Genomic DNA, 27,772 nt, shown 5'->3' with positions numbered 1-27,772 from the left:
AATGATGATTCCTCATCCTCACTGTAACGTTGTAGTTAATCTCATAAAGAAGCAATTTCCCCAGGCAGTGGCCATTTGAGATGGGAAGGGGCAGTAAGAGGAAGTTTTCCTTAGACTAGCTCTTCCCCCAGAACACCTCGCCATCCAGCAACAAATTCAATTCACCTGCCCTGCCTGATCAGTCGAACGCGCGTCCGACTCCAGCACACGCCACAGCGGTGGTTCTGACGTGGTTTGAGAATCACCTATCCGCAGAATATCTCGGGTTTGTACACTCAAATAACGCAGTCTTTTCCAAATAAGGCCCAGAGCTCAGACTCCGAGTGGAGCCTAACAGCACCAGAGGGCCGGTAGGCTAAACATTCCCATCCTGGCAACAGTACTGACCCGGGCAACAGCAAGCATCCCTTCTGCACTTTCATCGTGAACATCAGCATAAGGAAACAGAGTGTAGGTGTAGGAACAGCATTGGTATGTATATGGAACATCGGGAGAGGAAACTATATCAGTATTTACAGATTTTCTACTTCCTTGTCAGAGAGACGTTATCTCCAAATTAGAAGTTGATGTATTTTGAATAAGGGGTGGTGGATCGGATTTATTCTTACTAGTGTTAATATTTGCTCTTGAATAGTACTTAATATCTGGTAATGCATCAATCAATCGTCAAAAATAAACTTAAAAATGTGTAAGGCTTATCTCGTTGGTCGATACAAAGACCAAGGTCTTTTCTCTTTTCTCTTTTTTTTTTTTCCCAGTATTGTTTTTCTGTTTTCCTTCTCACTGCAGTCTTGATTTTGTTTCTTGTCCCTTAAGTATGTTTTCAATGTGTTGTTGAAACATTTTCCCTTTCAATCTGAAAAAAGGAGCTGTCACTGGTGTCTGCAAGTTGAAGACTAGAGCTTATCTGAAAATCACTGAGCCCAAGAGCTGTCACCTTAGTCTTCCAATAGGACAGGGATGTCTTCGTTTCTCAGTTAAATGCATTTTTCAGGTTTGTGTATTATTTTCTCAGGAACGGAAAGTGTGCACACAATTTGCCAGTTGTGGGACTAGGAGTTCTCTTACTTCCTGTGCTTTGTTTAACCTGTCTTAAGTTTAATGGATAGCAATCAAGGTGTACTAGAAATCTGAAAACACTTTATGCTTTGTTCTCTCAGTCATTTTGGTATAACAAACTAGCTTATGGTTTAAACCCTCCATTAGGTTAGCGTTTTCCCTAAACGTAACAAGTCCCTGTGTGCTACAGGAAGACAGTAACAAAAAATTAAGTATAGAAGTTCATCCTGTCATTATTCAGCTTCTGCCTAAGGACGCACAATTACGCTTATTTAAAGCAGTATCCTCTTGAAACCTAATCAGCATGTTAGAAAGCACTTAGTATCAGTTATCGGCTTTTGTCCTGGAGGGCTGAGGTTTGTTTTGTTTTGTTTTACATTCAGCATTTCCTTTTCTAGCTTCCATTCCCCTGTTGTTTTGCATGAGGAAAACATGCAGCTTTACAAAGTAGAACGGAAAGAGATGCTTTTCAGTCTAACTTTTCAGTTTTTTGTAGGAGTTTTAAATGTGGTAGGCGCAAAACAGCATAAGTACTGCTGCCAAAGTTATATTCAAACAAGTATTTCTTGGAGAAGCAGAAGAAGCCCAGGGAGAAATAAATTTACAAACATTGCTCTTCATGCTCTCCTTTCCCAAGATTTCTCTGAGATATATCCCATAGTCTGTGGGTTTTGAGGTATGTGGTTCCCAGGAGTGAAAAGGAGGGCCAAACAGCTCTCCTCTCGGATCTCAACGTGCCAGGGCTTTAGTGTACTGCCACTTATGGCTCCGCTTTTCACCTGGAAAAAACGACCTCATGCTGTAAACTGAGGAGCCCTGCTATTGTTCTACTTGTTTTTTTTTTTTCTTTTTTCCCCCTGCTCATATAGGCTTAGAAATGTGCTGATTAAACAATAAAAAAGCCAGCTTGGTACGTCTCCTTACAAAAAAATAAATACAAACTTGAGCTCCTGGTTGGCTTCATGCTGCACTCTGTGCTGTTCTTGTCATAATCTTGGTCTCTCAGTAGGTAATATGGTTTAATTACAAATAGAATCATGTGATGAAGAAGATCTCACACTGCAACAAATTCAACATCTCAAATGAAATTTTACATTTTCTGTGATTTTCTTTCTGAGCAGAAGTGTGTAGTATTAAATATATATATATATATCTGTGATGAAGCCACGGTCGCAGTTACTCAGGTATTTTAATAAGCACTTGCAGTAAGATAAATTGCTGCATCTTTTAGCATTATTTAATTGTAGGGATAGAGACATGTTGATTCAACAGAGCTGTAAAGTTTCTAAAAGGTCACTTTGAAAAATACCAGCTAAATTACTGGCAAGACTGCACCCGTTCTTAAAAACAAACAACCCCCCCCGTCATCTATTTTCCTCTTACAGATAACTGAAGTAATCCCCGAAGAAGACAGTTCACTATCCAAAGGCAAGTTTTATTTTTAAACATTTTCTACATTTTATACCTAGCCACAACTTAACAACCAGTTAACAGTCGGTGACAATCCTGTTCAGTGTTGAAAATGTCATTCTGGCGTAGGAAACAAAGGACTTCATCTTCTTGCTTTACAGCTGAATGCCTTTTACATAATGTTTGGAGAAGTGAAATCTTGGAAGAGGTTTTCAAAAATTCTGCCCGGTTTGGATGATGAAGTAAATTGCCATAGTCAGTAGATTCTGGCACTGACAAGTTCCTTCAAGCTAAAGAGGGAGTGCGATTGTTGCAAAGCATGTCTGTGTTTTGAGACAGGGATGACCACAAGTTTTAATCTTAAAATAGGACATGGAGGGGAGGCTGGTTGTTCACACATTCTTGCAAACATTAATACAATCTGTCCCATTATCAAGAACAAAATTAGGGACTGAACGGAGGTCTTTCAAATACCAGTGTTGCAAAAATAGACTTTTATGCTACTAATGTCAAAAGAATCCTGATTGTACTAAACTGTAAGTGTCTCTTCTAGCTGATAAATCAGGAACAGCACAGAAGAAAATGCATCTGCTCTAATGCTCTTTGGGCTTCGGTGAATTCTCTGGCCAGCAGATGGCGAAATCGTTTTTTCTAAACCAGTCAAAAGTATAGGGAGAAAGTAAATGTCTTGCACACATTACACAAGTCCAGGGCATTGGGATCACTGGGCTATGTGAGTGAAAGAGATGTACCCCAACAGTACCCCACTTAGATACGCTGCTTGCAACATAAGCAGGATAGGAGGGCTGTGCAAAGCAGTTTTGGTAAATTGAGGAATTCATGCATTTCATCAAGCCTAAAGATACTAATTAGTTTCATTTGGGGGAAGGTCAATCTTTCAAAGAAAAGAAAAAACGTCTCTTAAGCAGGATTTTCTGAATGGTGGAATCTAATCTGAAAAAAGGCCACTTCAGCAGGTTATTTATTTATTCATTTATTTTTTACTGTATTGAACCTCTCAAGTAAGCTAGGAGCAGACTAGGAACAACTGAGGACTTGTTAGAGTGTGCCTTTTCACCTGGACTCATGTTACTTTGAATAAATTAACAAGGATAGCTAGTGATAATTTGTGATTTAAGGAAATTCCAGATACGTGAGAGAAAGAGCAGCGTTAAAGCAGTTAAATTCCTGCATTCCTAAGTGCTCTCTCTAGCCAGTTTCTGAATGCTTCTGTTCTGTGGCTAGGATTTGGTCAGCTTGACCACAAGATCACTAGTAAATCAAGGATGCCGTCCAGTCAAACTTTCAAATGAATGTAACTTACCTAAGGTGTACCATTTGCTATCAAAGCAGGCAGCTTTGTCCTAATATTCTGTGCAGTTGACCAATTTTTGCATAGAACTGAAATGCAGTCAGTTTAATGGGAGGGCTTTGGAAGCTGCCTTCTCCAGTCTGTTCAGCCCTGTAGTCAGCAGATCAAGCCGTGTGCAGGGTTGTGACTTCTCTCTTTAGAAAGAAAACCACTGAGCCAGACAGTTCCATGTTAAGTATCACAACAGGGAATGACATTTCTTCCCTTTGTCTTTCAGATGCAGAGCTTACTGATGGAAGCCTTCAATACTCAGACTAAACCTACCATCAAAACCGATGACCTTTTTACCATCCAAACCAACCATTTTTCCATCAAACCCAACAACTTGGGTTTTGAAATGAAACTCGTAAGCCACAAGTCTTTATTGAACCTATTTTGCAGTGAAAGGGTTTTCTCTGTAACCTGATCAGTTAAACTGTTGTGCCTAAACGAAGGGCACTTGCAAGAGCAGTTATAATCCATGCTAATCCATGCTCCATGCTGTTCCTTGCAGTCAGCACACCAGGTTCCCCCAGTGCGGTAACATGTAAGGGTGGAAGCCTAGGGAACACTCAGGTTATGCAGCTATACCGTACCCTGAAAGCCTCCTCAATGCTCTACAGTTTCTTTAAAATGTGAATATTAGTTTAATTTTCCTAGTCACTTTAGGCAATTACTCCACAAGACCTTATTGCTCTCCACAACTCCCTCTTAGAGGTTGTAGCAGCGTGGGGGTTGGTCTTTCTCCCAAGCAGCAAGCAACAGGAGAAGAGGAATTGGCCTCAAGTTTCACCCAGGAAGGCATGGGGTGGATATGAGGAAAAAATTCTTCCCTGAAAGGATTGTGAGGCCTTGGAAGAGGCTGCCCAGGGAAGGAGTTGAGTCACCGTCCCTGCAGCTCTGCAAAAGACGTGTAGATGTGGTGCTTGGGGACGTGGTTTAGTGGTAGACTTGGGAGGGCTGGGTTAGCGCTTGGACTTGATGACCTCAGAGCTCTTTTCCAGCCTGAAGGATTTGACAATTCTATGATAATAAGCACAAGTGCTGAGACACAGAGCTGACCAAGCAAACATAGAGACAAGGACAAGACACGAACCATGAGGATTCTTCTTAACAGAAGAGTAGAGAAAGCAGCTAGAAATAGAAGATCTTTTCAGAAGAGAACTTTCCAAGCTAGAGAAAGAGGAAAGCACGTGTGCGTAACTTCAAACTTGAACAAGAAAGGAAAAGCATGCTAAACACTGACAAGAAAAACACAAAGAAATATAAACACCAACACTTCAGCCTAAAACTTCAAGAATGATTTGGCATTCGTTATCTTGTTGAGGTTTACGGAAGTTGCCAGAAATATTTTTTTTCTGGGGGTGAATTTGATAAATTATCTTAAATTTAATTGTCACTGACAAACCTGTGAGTCCAAGGAAATAGATACTGAGTGGTGTCCCAGTAGGCAGGAGGGCAGCGGTGACTGTCTCACCCAGGCGTCACAATGGGCAGCGGTGGCTGTGTCACCCAGGCGTCACAGTGGGGCCGTGACACGGCAGCCCAGTCGGGATAAAAGGCCCCTGGTTGCGGGCAGGCCCCAGTCGGGATGGAAGCCCCTGGCAGCAGGCAGCAGAGGGCAGAGCAGGGCAGGACAGGGAGGTGAGTGCGCGATGGAGCAGGGGCTGAAGTGCAGTGCGAGCCTGAATGGCCCAGGAACCGCTGTGGGGAGGAGATGCTTGTGTGCTCATCCCGGTGCGGAGATGATGCCTGGGTGCCTCAGAAGATGCCCGCGGGACTCAGGAGCTGCTTTCTTGCTCGATGGAAGTTCTTGGCTATGCCAGGAAGAATCTGGGTGCTCCCCAGGCTTCTTAGCTGCTGTGTCCAGATGCTCCCTGGGTGTGCAGGGAGACGCTTGGTTTCTCCAAGAAGACAGCTGGGTGATGCAGAGATTCTTTTGGATGTCTCAGGAAGATGGATTGGTGATCCTGGCTGTTTCTTGGTGGCTCCAGAGAAATGCTTGAGTGCTCTTTGGGGATGCTTGTGTACCCTAGGAGATGTGCTTGTGTGCCCAAGGGAGAGGCTAGTTTGATCCAGGGTAAAGCTTTGTTTCTGCAGGGAGGATTTTGGGTGCTCCAGGGAGATGGTTGGGTGCTTTTTGTGTGATGCTTGGCTCCAGGGAGATGCTGGAGTGCTGTGGGGAGATGCTTGGTTCCTGCTCTTTGGTGTCTGTGTCCCCTGGGGGATGCGTGCATGAGCACGGGGACATACTTGAATGACCCTGGTAGGTACTTGTGCAGCCCTCGGAAGCTCTTGGGTGCCAAGGGAGGTGCTTCCCATGTCCAGTGAGATCTTTGTGTGCCCCAGGTGGTGTTTTGGTGCCCTGGGGAGATGCTTGGGTTCTCCAGTCAGATGTAGGACTGTGGTGGGAAGGTTCCTGTGGGAGGTGCAATGAGGTGCTTGGGTGTCGCAGGGAGGTGCTTCTGTGCTGCAGGGAGATGCTTGGGTGCCTGGGGCAGAACTTTGTGTGATCAGGGGATAGATTTTTGTGCTCTAAGGTGCAGCCAAACATTCCCCAGACCAGTCCCCATCTTGTGAGCAGCCAAGCATCTCCCCGGAGCACCCGACTATTGTACTAGGAGTACCCAAGCAGCTCCCCAGAGTACACGAGCATGTCCAAGGAGCATTCAGGCACCTCCCTAGAGAAGACATGAACCTCCCTAGGGAAAGAACCAGTCTCCCTTGGGAATACAAGCACCTTCCTGGAGCACTCTCCACGACACCCAAGCCTCTCGCCAAGGAACATAAGCACCTCTTGAAATCACCGAGATTTTCCCCAGGGCACACAAGCCTTGTGTTGGAGTAGACAAGCATCTCCCCAGGACACCTAAGCACTACATTCTACCTGTGAGGCATCATCCAAGGGCATTCCAGCACCTTCCAGGAGATCCCAACATCACCCTGAGCTCACAAGGTTCTGCCTGGCTCAGCCAGGCATCTCTCTGGAGCACCCAAGCGTCATTGCAGGGCATCCAGACGTGACCCTTTTAAGGACCCAAGCATTTTGGGTAGACCTGTGCGGTGCCAGGGGTTGCACTTGATCATCCTTATGGGTCCCTTCCAACTCGGGATATTCTGTGATTCTACGATTCCCCAGCAGCAGCAAAGCATCTCCCCAGGAACACAGCTATTTCCCTGAGGCACACAAGCATAACCCCCCGAGAACGCAAGCATCTTCCTGGAGGACCCACGCATCTCCCCGCAGCACTCAGGCACCCCACTGCAGCATTATTGAAACATCTCCCCAGGGAACCCAAGCACATCCCAAGGTACTCGGACGTCCCTCCAGAGCTCCCAAGCAAGTTCTTTCAGCATCTCGGTCGTTCAAAAAGCACCTCCGTGAAGCATGCGGAGACCTCTCTGGAGTACCCTAACTTCTCCCTGGGGTAGGAGGGGTGGATCCCCAGGATCCCCAAGCATCACTCTGTGTCACCCATCACAGCCTTGGTACGCACAAGCACCTCCCCGTGCTGCACAAGCAATTTGCTGAGGCAGCCAAAGATCTCCCCAGAGCACCCGGTCACCTGCGTGGGGTATTCAAGAACCTCCCTGGAGCACCCAAGTCTCTCAGCAAGCCACCCTGGTGTCTCTTGGAGCATGCAAACATCTCTGTGCAGCACCCAAGCGTCTGCCCCAGGCATACTTGGACATCCTAGAGCGTTTTCCTGGAAACACAAGCGCCTCCCTGGGAGCACCCAAGCATATCCCCAGGCCACCCAGACACCTTCCTGAAACACCCAAGCATCTTCCTGTGGCACCCAGGCATCTCCCTGGGGAAACCAAGCACGTACTTGGAGAGCCCAAGCATCGTTGTGAGTCTCCATCTTTTGTGCGTGAGCAAACCAAGGGGCACCAAAGGATCACCTGGGGGCACCCAAGCATCTCCATGGGGCACCCAGGATCATCCTTGGAACACCCAAGCACCTGCACACAGCAGCCATGCACCTCCCTGGAGAAAGCATGCGTCTCCCTGGGGCACAGAAGCGTCGTCTTGGAGCTCCAGAACATCTCCCTGCATTGTTCAAGCATGTCTCTGGAGCAGCCAAGCAGCTTCCCACATCCCCAAGCATTTGAGCAGGTCACTCCAGCACCTCCCTGGATCCCACAGGCATCTTCCCCAGGTAGCCAGGCATTTCCCAGGCATCTCCCAGAGCACTCCAGCATCTCCACAGGACACTGAAGCACTTCCCTGGTGAAGCTAAGCACTTGCATGGAGCACCCAGGCATCACCCCAGGGCACCCAAGCACCTCTCTTAAGTTGCCAAGCATAGCCACAGGGCACTAAAAAGATCTCCTTGGATGACACAAGCATTTCCTCAGAGCAAACCAGCATCTCCCTGGAGTGCCCAAGAGCCTCTGGAGTGCCCATCCATGTGCAGGCATGTGCATCCATGTGCAGTGCAGGCATGACAGTGACATGGAAGTGGGGAGTATGATACACAGGTAAAGGAAAGGTCCCACTCTCTCAAAACAAGGATAGCTAAGAAAAACAGGATGAGCAGTGCAGAATCAGTAAAAACAAAAAATCACTCGCCCTCTAGTCATGAGAGAAGAAGGAAATAAAAAAGGAAAAGGAGAAATTAACAGCTGGTCAAATCAAATTCTACATACATGATATAGTAATAAGCATCGAATAGTTTGTGAACTTGTACTCAGCCAATGAGGAAACAGGAGGAATCAAGTGTTGGGTAACAGGAAATATGGGGTTATGATATACTTTTGCTGGGCGCTCCTGCCTGCAGGACACTTGCCATTGCAATCACGAATAAAATAGCTTCACAGAAGATCCTGTCCGAGAAAATTATTGGGGTTTTTCTCACACCACCCCAAACTGTATGCAGTAATCTTTGCCCTTCAGAAACCTACCTGTATACAGGACACTGGCTAGCTGGATGTGCGTCTTTGTAGGTGGAAAAGGACCTGTCAGAAAGCCCTGCTGGGTTCAGCAAAGTTGATGCTGTAGCTTTCGATAGGAAGAGGAGAGGCTGAAGGCAGTTTTGGGGCTGCTCACAAACCCACTGATCATCAAAGTTAACAGCTCAGGAGTCTCAGCAATGTGCTCACACTGGACACCTCCTTTTCCGTGTCTCCTTAATTCCCCTCCCTGTCCAGTAGAGTAGGTAACTAAAAAGAGGGCAGAAAATCCCTTCTTTGATCATTCTTGTGAAAAAGAAAAATTGCCTGGGAAATGATACTGGGTGCTTTGGAGCTGTGAGCAGGCTGCCCCAGGCAGCAGCCTCCCGCCAGCAGCAGGACCCTGCCCTGCCGGGGGGGCTCCTTCCACCCGCAGCTTCTCCCCGCAGCGCCCTGGGCAGCTCCCCGGGCAGGCTGAGTGCTGAGCCTGGCAGGCGGCAGAGGCCCTGCCCCGGCACACAGCCCCTGGGGCACAGCAGGGACCCTGCTCTGCACCACAGCCCTGGGCACCCCTGCCTGCACCCGCGGCTTCTCCTTCCTCCAGGAGCTGCGGCTGCATTGCCCTCCAGCCAGAGACTTACCGGGGTCAGGGCTGGCAAGTGTTCTCCCCCAGCGAGCTCTGTGCATCCTGCCACTTCTGCCTGCCTTTACCCACTCTGTCTCTGCAGGCAGTGCCCCCAGCCCTGCTGCGCTGGGCACAGGAGCTGCTCCTGGGCAGAGCTGGCTCTCTGCAGCGCTGCGCGCTTGCCAGGAGCTCCCCTTGGGCCCAGGAGCCCGGCCCAGCTCAGCAGCACAGGCCCAGCCCAAGGCCTCCCTTGCTCTGCCCCCCACCAGGCTCCCTTCATGTGTCCCTGGGGCTCCTGGGCTCACAGCTCCTGGAAGGCAGCAGGGTTCCTCCTGGGGAACACACTTGGAAGCAGACAAAGCAAACACTGGCTGGCCCTCTCTAAACACTGCGCTGACTGATTCCCACAGCAGGAATTGCCCTGCCAGGGTGTGCAGGGCTACGGGACATGCCAAAGTTCCTCTCTGTTGTTCAACTTACTCGTCAATGAAGTGAATGATGTAACAGAGTGCACCCTCACAAACTTTGCTTATGACACAGAGCTGGGAGGAGTGGCTGATACCCCAGAGGGGCCTGGATATGCTGGAGGGATAGGCTGAGAGGAACCCTTGAAGTTCAACAAGGGCAAGTGCAGGGTCCTGTCTCCTTCCTAGGGTGGAATAACCCCCAGCACCAGTACAGGCTGGGAATGACCTGCTGGAAAGCAGCTCTGCAAAGAAGGACCTGGGAGTCCAGCTGGACAGCAGGCTGAGCAGGAGTCAGCAGTGTGCCCTTGTGGCCAAGAAGGCCGACGGGATCCTGGGGTGCATTTGGAAGGGTGTTGGCAGCAGGCCAAGGGAGGTGATCTTCCCCCTCTACTCAGCCTGTACTGGTGCTTGGGGTTATTCCTCCCTAGGAAGGAGACACCAACTTTTCTTTCTGGTGTCAAATGCATGAGAAGCCGGACAGGGTCAGAAAAGCGGCCATTTGTTTGCAGAATAAGCACTAGGGCTGGATTCCCCTGAAATGCTACTAGTTGCTTGACAGAGCGGCACACTGCCACAGTCATGGTGACAGCCTGGTAGCTTTGCGCCTGGGTATCACAGTGAGATCAGCCAAATGGGATGAAGGCTTTGTTCCTCATCCCTTCTGTTGAGAGAGCGGTTTTGCCTCTCGCCAGAAGCTATCTCTGCCACATGTCACCCAGGCAACGTCTGTGAGTGGCATCTGCCCTTGGGGCCCAGAGATGTGCAAAGCCTTGGTTCTCTTGCTTTCCAATATCCACGGGCATTCCATCCAAGCTAAGCAACCCAAGGCCTTCTCCAGAGCTGGTCATCATGGAAAGGCACTTCTGGGACTCCTTGCAACAGCCTGCAGTAATGCTGCCGTTGCTTATGTCAACTGTGGGTACCTGGAGTGTTTTGGACTCTTCTAGAGGTGAGTTTGAAGTATGGGAATGCTTTATACAAACACAAAAGAGCTTTGACATGTTGGCTTGTGCTCAGTGACTTCTGTCCTAGAGCACTGCCGGTTATTGAATCAAAGACTGGAGTGCGCGGAGCGCATCCAGTGTCCTAGAGCCACTCACACACTGGCCGATACTGACTTGGTTACTGAAAATACAGTCTGGTTGGGGTCTTCAGTTTCCCAGATGTCTGCCGGAAAGACAGTACAGCAGAGAGGAAATAGTCTAGGAGGTGTCTGGAGTGCTTGGAAGATGAGCAGGGGAGGTCCCAGTCAACTGTCGGTTAGCAAATGTGACGCCCATCTACAGGAAAGGCCCAAAGGACGACCCAGTGAACTACAAGCCCGTCAGTCTGACTTTGGTGCCGGGGAAGGTTATGGTGCAGATTATCTTGTGTGCCATCCTACTGCATATACAGGACAACATACAGGTGATCAGGCCCAGTCAGCATGGATTTATGGAAGGCAGGTCCTGCTTGACGAACCTGTTCTCCTATGAAAAGGTGATGCACTTAGTGGATGAGGGAGAGGCTGTGGATGTTGTCTGCCTAAGGTTTAGTAAAGGTTTTGACTCTGTTTCCCAGAGTTAAATCCAATTGGCGGCCAGCCACAAGTGGTGTCCCCCACGGCTCAGCAACAGGACAAGAAGAAATGGCCTCGCGTTGCACCAGGGGAGGTTTAGGTTGGATATTGGGAAAAATGTCTTCCCTGAAAGGGTTGTGATACATTGGAACGGGCTGCCCAGCGATGTAGTGGAGTGGTCATCTCTGGAGGTATTCACAAGACATACAGATGTGATGCTTAGGGACATGGTTTAGTGGTAGACGTGGCAGTGTTAGGTTAACGGTTGAACTTGGTGATCTGAGAGGTCTTTTCCAATCTACATGATTCTGTGGTTCCATGGTTCTAGGAGTCTAACATAGGTCATAATCATTGGAAGGCAGCCACTGCAGTCTGGGAACTCGAGACTATGGCCTGGACAAGACCATAGGTTGTGTGAGGGATTCCTGTGGGCTAGCACCATGCATCCTGGCACACATTCCAGTGGATTCCTGGAGTTAACTACACTTGAAATGGCCATTGAGACCCCCAAGAAAATCGTTTTGGTCCATGTGCGATAAACTCAGGCTGAAAGACTCAAGAGCAGGTGATTTTGAGTGGCTGTGGCAGAGCCCAGCAGCTTGCCCCAGTCTGGGAATATGTCCCCTTCCATCTAGTGAATTTAAAAGGGATTAATATGAACAGACGCATCAGGTCAATCTGCATAATACGGAGAAGTAATGGTTCTTGTGCTGTAGGTGCAGCAGGCAGGAGGCCTTGGATAGGGCCTCAGAAGAGTCAAGCAGATCTAATCTGGTTCATCCCTGAGCTAAGACAAACACCGTGAGCAGAGCGAAGGACACCGAGTGGTGCCCTACCATGAAGGAGGATGCAGAGCACAGCTGTAAAAGGCGTCTTTCCTCTGCCACGACCGACGCAGGTTCGTCTGAAGTGAAAGCCCCAGCCCAGGACCCATGGAGTGAAGGTCCCTGGGCACAACTGCAGAAAGACTTTGCAAGACCTCTGCCACTGACAGCTTGAAACACCAAATGCATCTTGGCTGTAGTAGGTCCTTTTGGCTCAGGGGCAGATGTCCTCCCTGGCAACACCACCACGGAGGCCACCACTGCAAAGCTGCTGCGTGACACCGACTGCGTGACACCCCGGGGTCCAGAGAGGGGAGAGGGGAAGGGGAGAGGCAGGCCGTGGGGAGGGGGCTGGAGTGAGGTCACTGCCACTGCAGCAGCCTGACTGGCCCTCAGAAGGGCTGGCCGGCAGGCACTGTGACATCATCCCGCGCATCAGAGAGCCCCTGGGCAGAAAGGACGTCACTGCAGAGGGGAGGGCGAGGGGCTGGCAGAGCCCCATCGAGGGGCTGGCTGTGGGTCCCCTCTGCTACAGCCACCTGACTGCACGGGGCAGGCAGGAGGGCAGGCAGGGCTCGTGGCCGCCTTGCTCAGGACGAGCCCTGGGTGAGCTGGATGAGAAATCTGTGCCTTAGCTCCAGCAAAAGCTCTTCTCTTTGCTCTTGACTTTTCTCGATAACACCACTTCCAGGTGAGCTCTGCCCTTGCTAAAACCATACCTCCACCTCCACCATAAATTTCTGTTTTGGAGCCTGTCCTTGCTGTCACCCATGGGTGGCTGCTTTGTGGCCCCTGTCTGCACCCTGTCCCTGCAGCGTCCCAGCTCCACTGCCCCACACATACTCCCACAGCCGTGATGCCAAGGCACCGCACATGGCAGTGCACATTCAGGGCTGGGTCAAGCCCCCCCTGTTACAATCCCAATGAGACCCTCAGGGTCCCTTCCTGCCATGGCCCTCCTGCCTTTGCAGCCTCCTCCAGCCCCTGGCCCCTGCCCTGACCCAGCCACATCCCATGGGGGCCTCTGCAGACAGCCCTGCTCCAGGTCTGCAGGGCTCTGGGCCAGGACAGAGGCCAGCACAGCTGGCCAGTCCCCCAACACAGACCCGGAGCATGGCTCTCCCACCTCCTTGCCCTCTGCCCACCTCCCTGCCCTCATCCCAGTCCAGTGGCAGCGGCCCCAGAGCAGTGCCCACCACAGGCTGCTTCAGGGCTCTGGGCACTGCCACCACAGCCCCAGCCCCTCTGAAGGGCACAGCAGCTCCCGGAGACACAGAAGGCTCAGCCCCACATATGGGACAACCATGGCACAAGCGTACAGAGGTCAGTGTCCCCTGCCGTGTCCCCTGCTCTCTTCTGCAGCACATCCTCAGAGGCCCGCAGCCCCTCTGGGCCATCCCTGGGGGTCCTCAGGCAGCCTCTGCTGCCCCAGGGCCAGGGCAGCCTGCCCCGAGCTGCTGCAGCCAAAAAGGGGTTTGCTATTCCCATTACTTCCTGATCAGCTGAGAGTGGGTCTCAGACAAAGAAGTTGTTGTAGCTTCATTTATTTTGTTTAAATACACAAAGAATCTGGCTCCTCATTTATGCAAAGCCTCAGGGTCCCGCAAGACATCCATCAGGCTGGAGGCGGCTCTGGGCAGCCTGCTTTAGTGGCTGGCAACCCTACCCAGAGCAGAGCGGTTGAAACTACGTGATCTTGAAGGTCCTTTTCAACCCTGGCCATTCTATGATTCTATGATATGTTGGTACTTGAGTACAACAGGATGAAGAACAGCATTGCTTTGTGGAAAACATTATCACACGGGGAAAAAGAAAAAGAAAACCAAACAAATCCCTCCAGAAGTTAAGACAGGCTTGCCATGTCATTACATAAACTGTAATTCGTCTGAAGAAGAAAAGAAGCACTTTATAGCTGTGGAAAGGCACAATCAGTTTCCTCAACACATCCTTACAAACATCCATGACATCACTTTCCTAATGGCATTCTTGAGCTCCTGGTTCCTCATGCTGTAGATGAGGGGGTTCACTGCTGGGGGCATCACCGAGTACAGGAAAGCCATCACAAGGTCCAGGGATGGAGAGGAGATGGAGGGGGGCTTCAGGTAGGCACACATGCCAGTGCTGAGAAACAGAAAGACCACGGCCAGGTGAGGGAGGCACGTGGAGAAGGCTTTGTGCCGTCCCTGCTCAGAGGGCATCCTCAGTACAGCCTTGAAGATCTGCACATAGGAGAAAAGAATGAAAACAAAACACCCCCAAAACAGAAAACCACGGAATGTGAGAAGCTCAATTTCCCTGAGGTAGGAGTCTGAGCAAGAGACCTTGAGGATCTGGGGGATTTCACAGAAGAACTGGTCCACGGCATTGCCTTGGCAGAGGGGCAGGGAAAATGTATTGGCAGTGTGCAGCACAGCATGGAGAAACCCCACTGCCCCAGGCAGCTGCTGCCATCTGGGCACAAGCTCTGCTGCCCAGGAGGCTCCCATAGTGCAGGGGCTTGCAGATGGCAATGTAGCGGTCATAGGACATAACAGTGAGAATAGAAAACTCTGCTAAAAACAAACAGAAAAAGAAAAAGACCTGTGCAGCACATCCTGCATAGGAGATGGCCCTGGTGTCCCAGAGGGAATTGGCCATGGCTTTGGGGAGAGTGGTGCAGATGCAGCCCAGGTCGAGGAGGGCGAGGTTGAGGAGGAAGAAGTACATGGGGGTGTGGAGGCGGTGGTCGCAGGCTACGGCGGTGAGGATGAGGCCGTTGCCCAGGAGGGCAGCCAGGTAGATGCCCAGGAAGAGCCCGAAGTGCAGGAGCTGCAGCTCCCGCGTGTCTGCGAATGCCAGCAGGAGGAACTCGGTGATGGAGCTGCTGTTGGACATCTGATCCTCCTGGGAATTGGGATCTGCTCCTCTGGATAGGGAGGCCTGTCCAAGGAGGAAAGAGAATTAAAATATTAGGGTAGACCTCTGTGAGGAAAACCTAGCCTATATTTTTACATTTATTTTTCTTTCTTTTTTTTTTTTTTTTTTTTTTTTTTATAAAAATCTTCCTCTTCACTTTGGGAGGACTGGTCCTCTGCTTGATGTCAAAGTGGTGCTGCCTGAGGGTGCTACTGCGGGCAAGAGACTCTACAGGAGACAGTGCTGACCTATAGCAAGAAGTAAATGGAACATGGGGTGGTCTCAGATGAACTGTGTTTGATGTAACAAGGAGTTTTGGAGTACACTTTCTCAAAATTCACCCAACTGCAGAGCAGGGCTTTGTGCACAATGCTTTGGTTTGTTACTTCATACTCATCCCCCTACACCTGAGGAGTGCATTTAAGGCACAAATCCTTGGCACATTTACTACCCACCAAGTGAAACCTTGGCCTCCTGGGAGGCAAAGGGACTGTCCCTCAGGGCAAAGTGAGGACAACTGGTGTGTCCATCACTCCTGGTCTCAGCTGCCCTGTGTGGGCACCTCTGGAGGATGGTCACACTCAGGTGTTCCCCTGAAAAGAACCTGGATGCTGCTGAGAGCAGAGGAATCCAGGTTCAAAGTGCAGATCCCCAAACACCTCACCCATCTCATCGTTCCTGAGGAGGATCTCAGCGCCCTGCTTTTCACCACGGACACAGAGGGATCATAGCAGCTGCCCACATACAGCCATCCACCAGCATTTCTATGGCCTTAGGACTGAAGATTCTTCTCCATGGGGATGCTAGATAACACAGAGCTGCTAGGGAAGAGCTGTGCCCTTGTGCAAGGCAGCCTGCAGCCCAGCAAAAGCCCCAGAGACATTAGGGCTGGAATTCTATGGTGTGAGAAAAAGGAGAGTAGGGAGTGGCTCCAGGGGAGGCATCTGCAGTACAGGGAAGGCAGGGAAGTGCCCAAATCTCCCCTGCCACGGAGTTTCTGGGAGCAGCTCCCGCTCACTCCCTGGCCATGGCTCTGCTGCCTGCAGCTGTCCCTGCCTGCAGCTGGGTCTCTGTCCCCACGCCTCCTGCCTGCAGGTCACAGCCCCCATCCCACCCGCTGGGTGCTCAGCTCTGCCCTGCAGACACCTCCTGGCAGCAGGGCTCTGCCCAGGGGCAGCTTGCTGGGGGCACGTCCTAGAGACCAGGTCACACAGACCCTGCTGACACTGCATGTGTGGTGGTGGAGCTTTCTATGGGCTGAGGGGCAGGAAAGGGACTTGTTGGGGTCCTTCTAATGCTTGTTGTGAAGGCTTAGGAGAGTCTGACTTCTCTTGGAAATAACGGCATCTATTGCTATTCCCACTGAGCCAAAGAAGACAAAATGGAAAGCTCAGCAGGATCAGGAAAGCTGGGACTGTAGCTGAAATCCCCTGCCTGATCCCTTCTCTTGCAATGTCCCCTTGAATACATCAAGGTTGTGCTGTGGAGCTGTGAGCAGCCTGCCCGAGCAGCAGCCTCCCTAGGTGCCTGGGTGCCTGTATATCTTTGCAGGTAGAAAAGGACCTGTCAGAAAGCTCTGACAGGTTCAGCAAAGTTGATGCTGTTGCTTTTGATAGGAAGAGCAGAGGTTGCAGGCATTCTCAGGGCTTGCTCACAAACATACTGATCATAAAAGTTACAGTTCAGGAGTCTCGGCAATATGCTCATAATTGCTCACAACTGACAAAATTGCTCAGGTCTCCTTTTCAATTTCTCCCTGTTCCCACCCCTCCTGTCCCTCCCCCCATCAAGTAGAGTAAGTAACTGAAAATATGGTAGAAAATCCCTGCTTTGACCTTTCTTCTGAAAAAAATGCTTGGGAAATGCCCTTGCAGTGCTGTGGAGCCGTGAGCAGGCTGCCCCAGGCAGCAGCCTCCCGCCAGCAGCAGGACCCTGCCCTGCCGGGGGGGCTCCTTCCACCCGCAGCTTCTCCCCGCAGCGCCCTGGGCAGCTCCCCGGGCAGGCTGAGTGCTGAGCCTGGCAGGCGGCAGAGGCCCTGCCCCGGCACACAGCCCCTGGGGCACAGCAGGGACCCTGCTCTGCACCACAGCCCTGGGCACCCCTGCCTGCACCCGCGGCTTCTCCTTCCTCCAGGAGCTGCGGCTGCATTGCCCTCCAGCCAGAGACTTACCGGGGTCAGGGCTGGCAAGTGTTCTCCCCCAGCGAGCTCTGTGCATCCTGCCACTTCTGCCTGCCTTTACCCACTCTGTCTCTGCAGGCAGTGCCCCCAGCCCTGCTGCGCTGGGCAGAGGGGCTGCTCCTGGGCAGAGCTGGCTCTCTGCAGCGCTGCGCGCTTGCCAGGAGCTCCCCTTGGGCCCAGGAGCCCGGCCCAGCTCAGCAGCACAGGCCCAGCCCAAGGCCTCCCTTGCTCTGCCCCCCACCAGGCTCCCTGCCCATGGCCCTGGGGCTGCAGGGGAACCTGCTGGGAAACAGCCTGAAGGGATCCCTGGGCTTCCCTCCCTCCCCTGGGCACACACACTTGGCAGCAGGCTCATTTCACCTAACAGAAAAGCAATTGAGTGTAACAATCACATCTTCTTGTCCCGCTATCAGTTTGGGAATCCAGACAAAGTCAGGGAATCTTCTTCTTCATCCCCTGTTCAGGGAAGGGATTCTGCAGAGTCAGTTGAGACATCTCATGCTGGATTTTAGGACTGGGACCAAAAGGGAGCTCATCTCACACCCATGCCTGCCCCAGACCCACAGGACCTGGGATTCCTCTGCCCTCCCTTTAATGTACACCACATGGGCACCTGAAGGTGAGCTCCTTTTCTCAGCTCCAACATCATTAATGGAGATGGAGGCAATCAGGGGGCTGCAAACACCTGGTGACATGTCAGGGGGCAGAGGGACGTGCAGGTATCTTCAAGCTCTCATGGAGGAACCCTGAGGGACAGGGCAGCACCTGGGGGCATCCCCTTGGAGGCTGGTGGGGAATGCCTTTGGCCAGCTGAAGCGACAGCAAATGCACACATTTAGGACAACTAAACCTGTCCCTCCTCAGTAGGCTCAGGGCAGCCTGTAGAGGCATCCACCTGACCCAATGAAGAGCTGTGCCACAGGGAGACCTGAGTCTCTCTCCCTCTTCTCCATCTGGTTTTCCCTCCATCTCCAGTGACTGTAACGGCACTTGTCTCACGGACATCCCTACATTGCCTAACCGAATTCAGGGCAGCTGCTCCATGTAATAGCCAGTTCCAGGCCTGCAGTGCTACCTGAGATGCCAACGCTGCCCAGCACCACTGGAGCATGCAGCTGACACGGGCAGCACAGGACCCACAGGACAGCTCTGGCCATTCATAGCTGGTACTTAACGGGCACCCCTGATGGCATCTCCGACAGATCTGGTGCTTATGAGCAAGTGACTGCTTCTCAGGGCTGCAGCAAGCCAAGGTCTGTCCCTCCTCTATCCAGCAGAGGCAGGCAGTGCATGGATATGAGGCACATCACACCAGGGTTTCCACTTGTGTCCTTTGGTTTGCAAACACTGCTGCTGCTTCTCACCCCCATCCTTTACTCAGTCAAGACACAGCCCAGTGATTTTTTCTGTGTCCCTGGATCACAGGACGCCCATAGCCAAGGACTTTGGCAGCAGCCCCTTCTCCTGCCTGGAGATCAGCCCCAGCTCCAGCACTGGCCCTCAGGGCTGCACCGACACCACAAAAGGCCCTCTGCTGTCAGGGCAGCACAGCCCAGGCCTGTTTCCTTCTGGCCTCAGGAACACCAGGGCGTGCTCTGCTTCGGGCCCCTCATTTCATCCTCCCATGGCCATCTGCCATCCACGGCAGCAGGTCTCTGCTGTGAAGGAAAGCCTCTGCATGCCCATGCTTGGGCACAGGATCTGGGACAAGTCTGAGTTTGGCCCTTGTGCCACAGCTGAGGTGCTGCAGCCCAGATGTGCCCCAATGCCCTCAGCCTGGGGCACAGGCAGGAGGAGCTGGATCCCCGCCTGCTGTCACACGGCTGGGACATGGATGGAAGAGCTGCTGAGGTGTGGGGGGACAGGTCCCTCAGCTTGGGGTGCTGTGCTGGATGGGTGCAGATTCTTGAGAAGAGACAGGTGGGGATGATCAACAGCGATTACGTTTGCCATTCCCTCTTGTACCACCTCTGCCTCCTGCATGGCAGACAGGGGGATGTTGCTGAGGCCTTCTCAGAGCACAGAGCCTTGTGGGATGTCCAGGGAGGAAGGCCCTGGCATGCGCTGCAATTCCATCCATATAACACATCCTACTTCTCCAAGTGAGCGACATGCATTGGAGTTCAGGCACGGTGAGGGGCTGCTGCATCCCAGGTGCCTTCGCTCCCATCTTTTGAAAAAAGCCCAGGCCCAGGACAAGCCTCAAACCCCAACTTCCTGGACGGGCTTCCAAGAGCAGAGGTGTGTTGGTGCAGGAGGACAGTGGTGACTTCTCCAGCGCTCCATGTCCTATATCCAATGGCCTTTGTCACCATTTGGAGATGTTCCTGGTGGATTTGTCAGGATCCTGTGGAAACGAACTGGGCAGAAGGGATGCGACTGTTTCTCAGGACAAGAAGGGAAATCTCTCGTCTCTCTCCCAAGCTGCGCCGTCTCCATGCTGCTGACCTCATAGGCCTTCAAATGACACGTGCTGATGTCACAGGGGGATGGATGCACTGCATCACCAGGATATCGTCACTGGAGCAGCGGCAGTGCCGGCACTTCCCTGCAAGGCCTGGTCCCTGCTGGGCACTGCTTGGGTGCTCCCCACCACTGTCCTTCTGTGGCCAGGAGTGGGGGCAGCAGGCAGCAAGGTTGCAGTCAGCGACCCTCGCTGACGGGCGGAGGAGCAGGGACACCTTGCAGAGGAGCTGTGGTTGAGGAGCCAGGGCGGGCATCCCTTGTCCTGAGCTGAGGGCCAGCAGAGAGTGAGATGGAGGGCTGCTGGAGTGCGACCATCACCTCCAACCTGACTTCCCTGTTTCCAGTGCTCCTGCAGCTCTCCTCCAAAGGTAAGGGTGTCAGGAGCCCCTTCCCAAGGGGTGGCCGAGGGGCTGTCAGCTGTCCAGAGCTCCAAGTCTAGGGCTTTGGGAGGAGGCTGGATAGGGCTGATGGCTGCTGCAAGAGCCCTGCCTGAGGGTCCTTCTGGGCTCAGGGGACAATGTGGCAGTCAGGATTCCTGGGTCCTGACGCTAGGGCTGCCCTGAGCCCCAGGGCTCCTCTGGACACGGCTCAGACTTCTCCTGATGGGGACAATCCAGGGCCAGGTTTCCCTGGGAGCTGGTGCCTCTTTGAGATTTGGCTCTGGGAGGAAAGACCTCTGGTGTCCCAGAGCCTGGTGTGGCCTGCAGCTCCCCCAGGCCTCTCAGGAATGTGCCAGAAATGCCTGAGTTGGAAATCAAGCCTTCCTCTTCTACTGCTGTCCTTCAGGGGAACCTCTGTTCCTTCTCTTCTGTGCAGCCAGGCTGGCAGAGCATGTCCTGGGTGTTGAGATGCCATCCCTGGGTGGCCACAATCCTGGTGCTGAACCCTTTCCATCTCCATTCCTGTGGTGGTGTTATCCAGCTACGCAGGTGAACTCCACGGCAACTGCTCTTTCACTTCCAACCTACAGCACCTGTGGGAACGGTGTGAAGCTGAGGCAGGGGAAGTTTAGGCTGGACATCGGGAAGAGGTTCTTCACCGAGAGGGTGGTTGCACACTGGAACAGGCTCCCCAGTGAAGGAGTCACTGCACCAAGCCTGTCCGAATTTAAGAAGAGATTGGACTGTGCACTTAGTCACATGGTCTAAATTTTTGGGCAGACCTGTGCGGTGCCAGGAGTTGGACTTGATGATCCTTATGGGTCCCTTCCAACTCAGGATATTCTCTGATTCTATGATTCTATGATTCTACAAGGAAAAGGGGGAGAAAATACGATGAAAAGACCTCAGGGGTTGAGGCAGAACATGAGGTCACCCACCAAATACCACCGTGGACACCAGTTATCATCACGGACAAGACAGACTTAGCATAGGCAGATTAATAGAATTTATTTCCTATTACCAGTGGACTACAACCAGCAGGAACCACAAGCAAACTAAAAACACCATTCCCCCCATCCAGCCTCTTGTAACTCCTTCCCCTGAGTGGTACAGGGGAATGGGGATTGCCATCAGTCCATGACACTTGTCTCCACCGCTCCTTGACAATCCATCTCTGCCCTCTCTGGGTCTCTCCTGTGGGATGCCCTCCTTCCTGAATGGGTCCTGCGTGGGGCCCAAAGGGTTGAGATAATAACAGATATGACCAGATCATGTTAAAATAAAATGGTTACAAGCATTATATCTGCTTCATAGCTGCTGACCACAAGGTGTATTTTTTTATTTATTTTTTAATCTCGGTGTAGTAGTTGTGTTTCGCCTCAGAATTCTGTTAGATAGCACATTACGTACTCGGTGTATTCCCTGTTGTGCTGGGGGCTTTCTGGGGGCTGGTTTATGGTTATTAGTTTACTCTACTGGGTAACGCTGCCTCATGTTATGATGAAATTGCTGGTCATGAGACTAATCTGGTAGCTGTACTCAGCATTGCTGTCACCTCCATACTTGAGGAACCATATCCCAGAAACTATTCATAATTAACAGTCGTTAACTTTTCTCCTTGGGGAGCCAATCTATGGGAGGGATGAGGGGGGACACTTCTTCTCCCCACTTCTTCCCTTTCCCTTTCTCCTTCACCTCCCCCTTTCTCCTCCAGGCTAGTTACAATAGCTCTTCAAAACTTTCAATATCCTTGGGATGTTCAAACCAACTTCTTCTTATTCTTATTTCTCCTGAATGTGTTTCAGGTTTTCTTTAAGGTTAGGGTAACCTATTTCTAGAATGCCACACAGTGATGTGCCTTGAGGCAGGATAATTATGAGTGGCAGGGAATGTGGGAGGATATGGGCAGGCACCTAGAACTGTAGACACCTGCAATGCTTTGTTACTTCACCCATGAACAAGTGCAGAATCCTAAAAAAAAAAAATCACAGCATGCTTGAAAAAGGAGTGTCATCACCCTGGCAATTCCAAAGAGACAGAAATCACGGCAATGTGCTGGGGCTTGGCCTTTGCTTACTGAGTTGCAATCTACACAACTCCAAGCCCTGTGACTGGGCCAAAGAACCAACCTGTGCCTGTATCAGTCATACGTATACGTGAGAAAAAAAAAAAACAAAATCAGCTCGTTTAGCAAGGAAAGAAGCTCCTACTCATACAGGGAAGGAGGAAGAAGAAGATGAGGCAGGCTACTCCTAAATAGGGCCGTCAGAGGAACACGTGGATGAAGAGTGAGATATCATAAAATCATCAGTAAGCACCTGATCACTGTTCCTTGGGGAGCTGTGAGATGTGCGAAAAGATTTCATCCATCATCTAGGCCAGCACATTGTCACCTGGCTGCTCTGATACTGGGATAACAGGGCCAGTAGCCTGGAATTAGAGGACAGGGAAGACAAGCAGCTGGGATCCCTCCCCAGGGAAGGGGGCATTGACAAAGCAGTTGGAAAGGGGTCACAAATTCTCAGTCTCTTGAGGCAACTCCTGTCAGGTGTAAAGGAAAGGTATCCCTTCAAGGAAGATGTTGTATGCCACCCAGGCAAATGGACCACCACGGAGAGAGGCAGCCCGTATCTGATGGAATTGGCCATGCTGGAGGTGATTTATGGTGATTTATGCACATTAAACACTTTTCTACCTTGCCCAGTCCCTCACAGAATCCTTCAGTTGTGGGGTTGCTCAGGGTCGAAGTGCCATTAGCTACCCAAATGGTGCACCAGTGGCAATATGGCACTATCCGAGACGCCCTGATTACCACATATATGCTGATTCATTACTAGAGAGCCAAGGACTGATCAGCAAAACTCGCTCACCCTTTAATAATCCCATAGGGTCAGTGCAAATGTCTAATGGAGAGCTGCAACTAACAGTGGAGTACTGAGTCTAGAATGAAGTCACACCAAATTCAGTAGGTCATCTATAGTCTTCTCTCCTTATAGTCTTAGCTCTAAGAGCAGTTAAATGATCCCTTACAGTATCTGAATGCTGCTGTCCGATCCCTTCCTGGGATCATAAGGAACCAGTACCTCCAGGCCAGAACACTCTCCCTGTACCCGTGGATGCACGCCCTAAGGTCCCATGAACTGTTAAGGGTGTAGTTTGCAAAGTAACCACTGATTTTGTCCCCACCCACCACCTGTTGTACCCCTGCAGAGTCCTGCCTCAAGGCACAAAGGGCAGGGAGACCTTGCTGGTGAGAGCTGAGGCCCTGTGGAGTTGTCTGAGACACAACAGCCATTACAGCCAAGGGACATGTAGAAGAGAAAGGAAAAAGAGAACTTTTAAAAGAGAACAGAGCATTTAAAAGAGAACAGAATAGGTTTAGCTCTCCCTGTGACACATGACTCCTTTTGCTCTGCTGACAGCCTCTGCAGGCTGCCCTGCACATAAGGAGTAGGGACAGGTTCAGTTGTCCTACATGTGGCATCTGCTGCCATTTCAGTTACCCAAAGGAATGCCTCCACCACACTCCCAGGGGATCAACCTCAAATTTCACCAGATGTTTGCATCTGAACAGCTCCTGCCTGTCCTCCATCTCCACTAAGGAACTATTGTGGCTCAGTAATTCGCATTAAGCTGCCTATGTTGTGGACACCTGAACTGAGGCCAGAGGAATCCCAGCTCCTGCGGGTCTGTGGCAGACATGGGAGGGAGCTGAGACCCTCTTCCAGCCCCAGGAATAACAAGCAGCATGAGATGCCTCGACTGACTCTGCTGACTTCCTTCCTCAAGTGGGGATGAAGGAGATCAGTCCCTGACCATGACTTCATGTCCTAACTGATACTGGGACATGAAGAAGTTATTGTTACAGCTAATTCACTTTTTCCTAGGAGAAATGAGCATGCTAGCAAGAAGTGTGTGTGCCCAGGGGAGGGAGGGAAGCCCAGGGATCCCTTTGGGCTGTTTCCCAGCAGGTTCCCCTGCAGCCTCAGGGCCATGGGCAGGGAGCCTGGTGGGGGGCAGAGCAAGGGAGGCCTTGGGCTGGGCCTGTGCTGCTGAGCTGGGCCGGGCTCCTGGGCCCAAGGGGAGCTCCTGGCAAGCGCGCAGCGCTGCAGAGAGCCAGCTCTGCCCAGGAGCAGCTCCTCTGCCCAGCGCAGCAGGGCTGGGGGCACTGCCTGCAGAGACAGAGTGGGTAAAGGCAGGCAGAAGTGGCAGGATGCACAGAGCTCGCTGGGGGAGAACACTTGCCAGCCCTGACCCTGGTAAGTCTCTGGCTGGAGGGCAATGCAGCCGCAGCTCCTGGAGGAAGGAGAAGCCGCGGGTGCAGGCAGGGGTGCCCAGGGCTGTGGTGCAGAGCAGGGTCCCTGCTGTGCCCCAGGGGCTGTGTGCCGGGGCAGGGCCTCTGCCGCCTGCCAGGCTCAGCACTCAGCCTGCCCGGGGAGCTGCCCAGGGCGCTGCGGGGAGAAGCTGCGGGTGGAAGGAGCCCCCCCGGCAGGGCAGGGTCCTGCTGCTGGCGGGAGGCTGCTGCCTGGGGCAGCCTGCTCACAGCTCCAAAGCACTACAAGGAGAATTCCAGGAAGGTGTTACTAAGAATACAGGCAAGGGATGACAGCTTTCAGACGAGGAACTTGTAAAATGAGTGGTTTTTGTTTCCTCCTAAAGGAGAATGAATTGGCACTGTCAGGTGTAAATATAGCACTAAGATCTTTATCAGGAGAAATCCGTAGATCTGCCAGGTACCTCATAAAGGCCATTAACACACTGCTCTGCTTACAGACTGCACCAGCATCGCCTTTGCTGGACACATCTGGGTTTGTCTGACCTTCTCTTGTGCACCTGCATGCAGGGAGATTCTTTTCATCACCTCCCTGCTGCCAGGGGGTGTCTGTAGGGCAAAGCTGTGTGAACAGGGGCTGGGCTGGGGTCTGTGAGTGACGACAAGAAGGAGATGTGGGAAGCAGCTACTGGAAGGGACAGCTGCGGGCAGCAGAGACATTGGCAGAGAAGGAGATGGATCTTGTGACAGAAATGCTGTGGTGGGTGGACTTTGGCTGCTCCCTGTCTGTCCCTCCCATGCGGATGCTGTCCTCTGAGCAAGCCCCCTCGTTCTCCTCTCCCCCCAGCAGAGCCTCTGCCTTCAAGGCTGGGGGGTCCAGGCCATGAGCCGCCTCCTCTGCAGCCACAGCTCCCGCAGAGCAGAGCTCCGTCTCCCCTGACACGGGCTGGTTTCCCTCTGCGGATCAAAGAGGCTGGGAGTTACAGCCCTGTGACTGCTGTCTGGGGGTGATGTGAACAGCTGCGTAGGGAGGAGGCTTTCTTGAGTGTCCGGCTGTCTCCTCTCCTCCTCTCAGCAGGAGGAACACAGTACATTTCCTTCTTTCTCCATTTGTGTGCACTGCTCCTGTTCTCGCTGTGGCACTCTCTGGCAGTAACAGTGCTGATGGGGGATGTTAAGCTCCTGTTCTCGCACTGCCCCTGCCCCAGAGGTGCTTTCCTTGGACCAAGGTGCCCAGGTCCCCTTTGAACATTTCAAGTCCTGTGCAATGCAGTCCCTTCAGCTGGGCAATGAGGTCACGCTCCTGAGGAGACGTCAGCTTGAGGTTATCGCTATGAAGGTATCCCTGGAAAGCTGCAACAGGCCCCAAGAAGGGCACAGCTTCTTTGTGCCCTTTTGCATTTCCCAGAGCCTTTATTTCAGCCACGTGAATCAGGAGCCCCGTCCTGTCCCTCTCCACCTTCTCCCCATAGCTGGGCGGGGAAAGAGAGGAGTTGTGCATTCGCACTCAGCACAGTCCGGGCTCTTTTTCAGAGCAACGTGTGGGGGCAGTCACCCTCCAGCTGAGCATTTTGCCTCCAAGCACTGGCTTGTGTTGATACTGAGAACAACGGAAAAAGATTTTTACCATTTCTCAGATGTTGTGGGGGAATCTAAATCCTAAAAAGGTACAGAAGTAGACACTTTTGTTGCACCTTGTCTTCTGGGGAGCAGGCTGTGAAGTTTTACAGGGTGAAAGGGTACTTCCAAGCTTTTAAAATTCCATTACCCATACAGTACCTGGATAAAGGGTGTGATAAAGGGAAACTGATGTGAAGACAGAGTCCACCTTATCAAAACAAAGAGGTATGCAGATGATTGGGCCAATTGTGCCTCCATGAGCCTGTTTCTGGTTCTGATATCATCTGTGAAGGAGGGTAAACTAGGATGAGATGAATCTGTCTTTCTTCCCTTACACAGGCTGATGGCCAATATGCCATCATCTCTCATGGTGGTAAATAGGCAAAAACCCTCACTGGACCAAATGCCACTCATGAAATGCAGGGACCCAGTCGCTGAAAACGTCTCCCTTCACATATAGGAAGCCCCATGTGTCCAGTGTGAGCAGGAATGAGTCCTCTGAAATCTGTCTTAATATCTCCTTCTGTTTTCTCCTTGGACAGGTGCCAATTCCCTGGAGCACCAGATGTCCAACAGCAGCTCCATCACCGAGTTCCTCCTGCTGGCATTCGCAGACACGTGGGAGCTGCAGCTCCTGCACTTCGCGCTCTTCCTGGCCATCTACCTGGCTGCCCTCCTGGGCAACGGCCTCATCCTCACCGCCGTAGCCTGCGACCACCGCCTCCACACCCCCATGTACTTCTTCCTCCTCAACCTCGCCCTCCTCGACGTGGGCTGCATCTCCACCACTCTCTCCAAAGCCATGGCCAATTCTCTCTGGGACACCAGGGCCATCTCCTATGCAGGATGTGTTGCACAGGTCTTTATTTTTCTCTTCCTGATGTCAGCAGAGTATTTTCTTCTCACCATTATGTCCTACGACCGCTACGTTGCCATCTGCAAGCCTCTGCACTATGCGAGCCTTCTGGGCATCAGAGCTTGTGCCCAGATGGCAGCAGCTGCCTGGGGCAGTGGGGTTCTCTATGCTCTGCTGCACACTACCAATACATTTTCACTGCCCCTCTGCAGAGGCAATGTTGTGGAGCAGTTCTTCTGTGAAATCCCCCAGATCCTCAAGCTCTCATGCTCAAATTCCTACGTCAGGGAAGTTGCACTCCTCATATTGAGTGGTTTTCTGTTTTTGGAGTGTTTTATTTTCATTGTTTTTTCCTATGTGCAGATTTTCAGGGCTGTGCTGAGGATCCCCTCTCAGCAGGGACGGCACAAAGCCTTTTCCACGTGTCTCCCTCACCTGGCCGTGGTCTCCCTGTTTATTAGCACAGGAGGTTTTTCCTACCTGAAGCCCCTCTCCCTGTCCTCCCCATCCTTGAATGTCGTGGTGGCAGTTCTGTACTCGGTGATGCCTCCAGCAGTGAACCCCCTCATCTACAGCATGAGGAACCAGGAGCTGAAGGATGCCCTGAGGAAAGTGATTTCGTGGACATTTTTCAGAAGTGATAAAATTTTCCTCTCTCCACAAATGACTCACAGTCTGTCCCATGACAGACCTGTTTGATTTTAGTTGCTGTTATTGTTTTTTTTATCCATATAATATATATTATTTATTAATATACACGAGTACATTTTTTTCTGTTGTTTTTGTTATACGTAGTTACCATGTTCCTTCACAACTGTTCGGATTCCTTCCACTTCTGCTGGGGCATCAACCTTCTTTCTTTCTCCTGGAGCCCACATAAAGTATGTATCTGGGTGTGAGATGACCCTCTCAT

At 51.7% G+C, this 27,772-nt stretch overlaps 1 protein-coding gene and 1 pseudogene across 1 annotated transcript; one reads left to right on the top strand and one right to left on the bottom strand.

The window, feature by feature from the left end:
• Positions 1–13,723: 13,723 nt before the first annotated feature.
• LOC136787205 (olfactory receptor 14C36-like) lies at positions 13,724–15,064 on the bottom strand (annotated as a pseudogene).
• An 11,504-nt stretch (positions 15,065–26,568) lies between these two features.
• Positions 26,569–27,558, top strand: LOC136787292 (olfactory receptor 14C36-like). Its single transcript, XM_066984446.1, has one exon. It carries the CDS (start codon positions 26,569–26,571, stop codon positions 27,556–27,558), a length of 990 nt encoding a protein of 329 aa, XP_066840547.1.
• Positions 27,559–27,772: the final 214 nt, after the last annotated feature.

This window comes from Anser cygnoides, chromosome 28 (genome assembly GCF_040182565.1).
Source record: "Anser cygnoides isolate HZ-2024a breed goose chromosome 28, Taihu_goose_T2T_genome, whole genome shotgun sequence".
In the NCBI taxonomy this organism is placed as follows: domain Eukaryota; kingdom Metazoa; phylum Chordata; class Aves; order Anseriformes; family Anatidae; genus Anser; species Anser cygnoides.
The sequence above is the reverse complement of the archived record's forward strand: the minus strand, read 5'-3'. Positions and strand labels throughout refer to the sequence as shown.